General features: G+C 39.4%; 1 protein-coding gene across 1 annotated transcript; it reads left to right on the plus strand.

The window, feature by feature from the left end:
* Positions 1-915: 915 nt before the first annotated feature.
* LOC102920880 (olfactory receptor 2D3-like) lies at positions 916-1,875 on the plus strand. Its single transcript, XM_006991766.4, has one exon. The coding sequence runs from the start codon at positions 931-933 to the stop codon at positions 1,873-1,875; it is 945 nt and encodes a 314-aa protein (XP_006991828.1). The 5' UTR covers positions 916-930.
* The last annotated feature ends 4,204 nt before the right edge of the window (positions 1,876-6,079 follow it).

Below are 6,079 nucleotides of genomic sequence, written 5' to 3' on the forward strand. Positions count from 1 at the left end.
TTTCACCAAGATGCTATTATCTGAACTGCTATGATATAAATAAATTACTTTAATTTAATAATTTCTTAATATTTGATATATTAAATCTCTGCACATGTCCCACACCACAATTTCTTCTTCATAGTCTGTGTGCTTTTTGGAACATCGCTTTTTGAGCTTAATTATTTATTGTGTTTCATATGGCCTGAATGTCATAGTTAACTTTTATCTAGCATCTTCCTCAAATATTCTCATTTTGTGGGTTTATCTTCCAATACTGTCTTAATATCATTTCACAGAAACCTTTCTACACATGTCAAAAACATAATTCATATTTGCTTCATCTTTTCAGATGTAGCCCTAACAAGGTATCACAATTTTTAACTTCTTTTTTCATTTATGACTTTTAACCCTCATATCAAAACTAGATGGGGAGACTTTCTTTTAATGTCTATTTCTCTGAGTGTTCTTTCTGCATTTATGTCTGTGCACCATGTGCGTGCCTAGTGCCTGAAGAGACTAGCAGAAGGCATCCATCATACCCCCTAGAACTAGAGTTAAGAACACTATGAGCTGCTATGTGGGTGCTGAGAATTGAACGTGGGTGTTCTGGAATAGCAGCCAGTGCTCTTAGTGTCTGAGCCATATCTCCAGAACTCCAAGGAACACTTTAAACTATATTGTATTTTATCTATTTAAAAAAAAACAGCATTGGTCATAAGAAAGATCTGGGGGAAAATGAGGTTGATGTAAACTATAGACAAATAATTAGAATAAAAATAAACATGTGTGTTAATTAGAATATGTTAGATAAAAACATATAAAATCCTAGAAATATTCAATTAGATGTCAGTTTAAATACAAGCCATGTCTACAGAACTTAATGTCATAAACCCAATCATACTGTGTTCTTGTTGTTTATGGCAAACAGGTAAATAAGCATTAAGCTCAATGGGAAGGAAAAACCAGACCTTTGTAGATGAATTTTTGTTACTGGGTCTTTCACAAGATGCACAGACTCAGATCCTTCTGTTTGTTCTTTTCTTCATCATTTATTTGCTGACTGTACTTGGGAACCTGCTCATCATTATCCTCGTCTTCATGGATTCTCGACTTCATACCCCCATGTACTTTTTTCTTAGAAGCCTCTCTTTTGCAGATCTCTGTTTCTCAAATAGCATTGTTCCTCAAGTACTGTCCCACTTCCTGACAAAAAGGAAAACTATTTCTTTTTGGGGCTGTGTGACACAGGTAATTGTCACCCTTCAGATTGGATGTACAGAGTGTGCTCTGCTAGCAGTGATGTCCTATGACCGGTACGTGGCTGTGTGTAAGCCTCTGCACTATTCCACCATCATGACCCAACAACTATGTCTCCAGTTGACTCTAGGGTCCTGGGCTAGTGGGCTCCTAGTATCCCTGATAGACACTACTGTTGCTTTCCATCTTCCCTATAAAGGGCAGAACACAGTCAGCCATTACTTTTGTGAGCTTCCTGCCCTCCTGAAGTTGGCTTCAGCAGACACTTACAGCACAGAAATGGTCATCTTTGCAATGGGTGTGATCATCCTCCTAGCACCTGTCTCCCTCATCCTCATCTCCTACTGGAATATCATTTCCACTGTGATCCAGATGCAGTCTGGGGAGGGGAGGCTCAAAGTCTTCTCCACCTGTGGTTCCCATCTTATTGTTGTTGTCCTCTTCTATGGATCAGCAATATTTAACTATATGCAGCCAAACACCAAAACCACAAAAAAGCAGGGTAAGATAATATCTGTGTTCTATACAGTAGTGACTCCAATGCTAAACCCCATAATTTATAGTCTGAGGAACAAGGATGTCAAAGGTGCCTTCAGGAGACTGGCTGCAAGAATGTCCTTCTTTCACAAGAAATGACCTGTGGGTCTGGGTTTTTTTTTTACCATGGTAGCATCTTTGATAATGGAGTAGGATTTGGGGAGGCTATTATTAATTAAGTCAAAGAAAGAACACACTGTGGACATTTGACCCCTCTAAGCCAGAACACAAAGAAAAGGAAAAAGGTGGAAAATTGGCATATTTTATTATTATCATTATCACTATTATTATTATTATTATTATTATTATTATTATTATTAAAGGTGAGAAGTACCATTTTAATGTGTACATAGTTAATTCCACTGCCTTGGACTTGTTTTCGGCATAAGCCCAGCCTAGCACTGACCTCAAATCCCAGGGCACTGGCTAGTTTTATGTTATTTGGCACAAGCTCTTTTCATCTGAGGGGAGGGAACCTCAATTGAAAAATTGGCCTCTATAAGGCCTGGCTGTAGGCAAACCTGTAGGGGATTCTCTTAATTAGTAAAATGGGAGGACCCAGTCCATTATGAGTGTAGACACCCTCTGGGCTGGAGGTTTTGGGTTCTCTAAGAAAGCAGGCTGAGCAAACCATGAAGAGCAAGCCAGTAAACAGCACTCCTCCATGGCTTCCTATCAGCTCCTGCCTCCAGGTTTCTGCCCAACAGAGTTCTTGCCTTAGGTTTCCTCGATGGATTGTGACTCTTTTTCCCTGCATGCATTGTAGTCATCCACCACTGAATAAGCCCAATAAAAACATTTTCTTTCAAAACTGAAGAGGAATCAGAATTTAAGCAATTGAAGGTTCTATCCTAAATCAGTGCCTCACAAGCTTGGGTACTAGTACACCACATCTCACAATGTCTTAGCTTCTCTAGAATGGCCACTTTCAGAGCCCACTTTAGGTTCTCATAAACCCTTGGTCCAAATGAACAGGCTAGGAAATACTTCTCTCTTTCACCCAAACTTCTAGTTACTTTCATGTTTGGGGAAGATTCAAAGTCACATTTTTAAAGAGCTCCCCATTAGTAGCCATTATAGATGTCTCCATGAACATGTGTCAAGGAACCACAGACTTCAGCCTGGCTCTTAAGTAGAATCATCTCTCCTCAGTGAAGTGCTATGTTGGATCAACACGAACTTCTTTCCTTAATCCATTTATCCATTTTCAAAGCTACTTATTGAACTATTATTTCATTTCATCTTGTCCAACTCTGATTAAACATGTTTCAATGATATATATGTTAGTGTAACAATAATTAGTCATGTTGATAGAACCTTTAATATGATGTGATGAAACTGGCATTCTATCCTTGTCCCTGTGACCATTATTGCCAAATTTATAACCCCAGTCTCACCATGAGAAAAATACCAGGAAAATTCCAATAAAGGGAAAACCTACAAATACCTGGCCAGACTTCCTGGACACTGATAAGGCTATTTTGAAAATAGAGGAAATTCAGAAAATGTAACAGTCATGGAGAACCTAGAGATATGCAAAAATTAAACGGAATATGGTGATCTGGGAGGCATCCTGCGTTAGGAAAATGATAAAGGGCAGATGCAAGGCAAGCAAGTAAACCAACTAAAGAAATATGATCAAGTATTATGAACTTCAGATAAAAATGTGACCAAGGTTATTAATTGTAGCAACTATACTTGATAATGTAACATAATATAATAGTGGACACAGCTTACAGGGTATATAGGAACTCTGTGTACTATCTTCTCAAACTTTTGGAAATCTGAAAGTTCTCTTTAAAATAGCCTATTTTTAAACTTTTCATAGAGTATGTTCATTTTACACAGTACTATGTTAAGGACATTTTTATAGGTATTCATTGTACCTTGAGCATATCCTCCATGAAGTCTTTTTGCAACAGAAAGATTGGCTGAAACTGTTTGCCTGTTTTTGTTTTTTGTGTTACTGTCATACAAGTGTATTTAGTTGACTGAGTCCTTGTCATTTGCTGTGCCTTTCTACAGCAAACCAAAGAAAGTGAATTTGGGGTACATTTAGCCTCTGCATAGGCTTGGGAGCAGACTCACTTCCTCCAACGTTCACATAGGACTATAAAAGCAGAAGTATTCAGATGGTCAGAAGCTAAATGGACAAATATCTGTGACATGTGACCTAGGAAGCCAAATCATACTAAAGCCTTAACTACCTATGAATTCCAGATTGACCAGTACAACCCACAAGCTATTCAACACAGCATTCTGAGAGCACATAGACACAACACCAAGTGAAGGAATGAAATAGATTAGCATAGGAAATGCATGCCTTGGGTGATGCCCAACAACAGACCAAAACAAAATAACAATTCCCTGAAAGTCTAACTTGATTTTTTTCTGTGCTTATTTATAGGTATTAGTGAAGCATTGCTTTAGGGAGTGTAGGTGGGCCCCAAACAGTCACTTCACTGAAATGTCTGACCCCAACATGGATTAGTTCCTCATAGCTGAATAGATGGGGGTCCCCACCACCACATTTCAGTTTACCTTCTACATTCTGTATACTCTTATCACCCAACAAGACAATGAAACCACAAGCAACTTAGCAGAATTATACACAGCTGAGAGGCCATCGTAGGCAAGAGTGCCTGGAATCTCTAATCTCCCTTAATGACCCTCTCAACTCACTTCTCTCAGGGAATGGCAACAGGCCTCATCTTGGGGTTTAATTGCAAGTAGTCACAACTGCTTTGCTGAAATCTGTAATAGCTGTGATGCTGTGAAGACAGTGTTCAACAAATAAATAGTAAAGCAGACATTTCCTAGTTGGGTTCACTCGAATAGAGTTTACAGCAAATAATTGCAAGTACCCCATGAACTCCAGGATCCTTTACGTTTATAGTGACAGTCAGGCAGTCGTTTGCAGAGAGAAACCTGATCAACTTGTGCCCCTAAGATAGCTGGACCATGAGGTGACTGCCACCTGAAATTAAGCCTCAAAAAGCACTGCCAGACTGTCAGGGAGCATCTGAGGCTACCTGGTGAGAAACTTCACTCCCAGAGGAGGCTTGATAGAAGGACTGGTCATTTGCCTACTGTCTGTGCCTTTTCCTTTTTTATGCCTTTTAATCTATTACCAAAACTGTTTACTCACGATACTTATGAGTTAGAATTTCCAATTTTGTCCAGCTTGTTAAATACGTTTGTAAAGGTCATTCCTCTCGTGAACAATGGAAGTCACATATCATATCCCTAATTTTATAAAATATCATTCTACATCCCTTGTGTATCTTGCTAATGATGATCTAAATCTTGAAACACTGACTGGGTGTTGGGCAAGCATGAAGCAAAATGAATGTGAACGCTAGCTTTGCCATTTTTTTTCTTTTAATATTTTTGGGAATGATAATCCCTATCTTAAGTATTGTACTGATGATTTAATGAAATGGTGATGTCTACAATTATTAAATAATGCATGCAGACAATGTTGGTGTGTACACACACAAAACACACTTATTCACTCACTCACTCTTAAATACCATCTGCTTTTACCTTAGTGGACTCGTGGCCTAGATCTGTAACCACTCATAGAAAGCATTTTCCAGTTTACTAATGACTTCTCACTGCTCTTGCAGCACTGTGTACATCCATCCATCCAAGCACCAGTCACATCATCAGACAATACAACTAAGCATTCTTCCCCTGAGAAAACTTCCCTGCCCTTATGTCCCCACACCTACCATGTGGCCTCTTATATCTTAAGTCTCAGGCTGATCTTCCCCTATCAAGTTATCTGTATTTTGTCCTAGAGCCAATCCTCCTCCCTCTCACACCTTCCTTTTCCCCTCCTCCCTCATAGCATTACTCATCACCTACCCAGAATCAATACACACTTCACATCCAGCCCTAGACCTACTCACACTCCAGACCACAAAATCCAAGTGGCTAGTGACAAGGCTTCACAAATGTCACAAACCATCTCACATGCAGCAAGCCAACACTGAACTCATACCTCAAATCTTTCACCACCATGCCAAACTGAATGAATTGGTGAATTAATACATCAATACCTTCCATATCTAAAAGTTTGTCAGTGGAAAGGACATCCGTTTTTCAGTTCCAGGTAAATAAAGGGCAGCAGAAAGTAGAGAAAGTTTGGGTTGGAGTCAGTTTTTCCAGATGGGGAAGGGAACACCAGCGTGTTTGATACAGCTCAACAACCCACCAGAAGACCCAGATGAATGGCAGACAGCTGTGTTAAGTGAGCAGGGTCTTAAAGAAGGCAGAGTTGAAAGACAGACTCTGGCCT

The sequence above is a fragment of the Peromyscus maniculatus genome, chromosome 1 (genome assembly GCF_049852395.1).
Source record: "Peromyscus maniculatus bairdii isolate BWxNUB_F1_BW_parent chromosome 1, HU_Pman_BW_mat_3.1, whole genome shotgun sequence".
Taxonomy (NCBI): domain Eukaryota; kingdom Metazoa; phylum Chordata; class Mammalia; order Rodentia; family Cricetidae; genus Peromyscus; species Peromyscus maniculatus.

Bases quoted from the DNA above. Each gene is read 5' to 3' on its own strand.
- LOC102920880 (XM_006991766.4), top strand. From the start codon at position 931: ATGGGAAGGAAAAACCAGACCTTTGTAGATGAATTTTTGTTACTGGGT.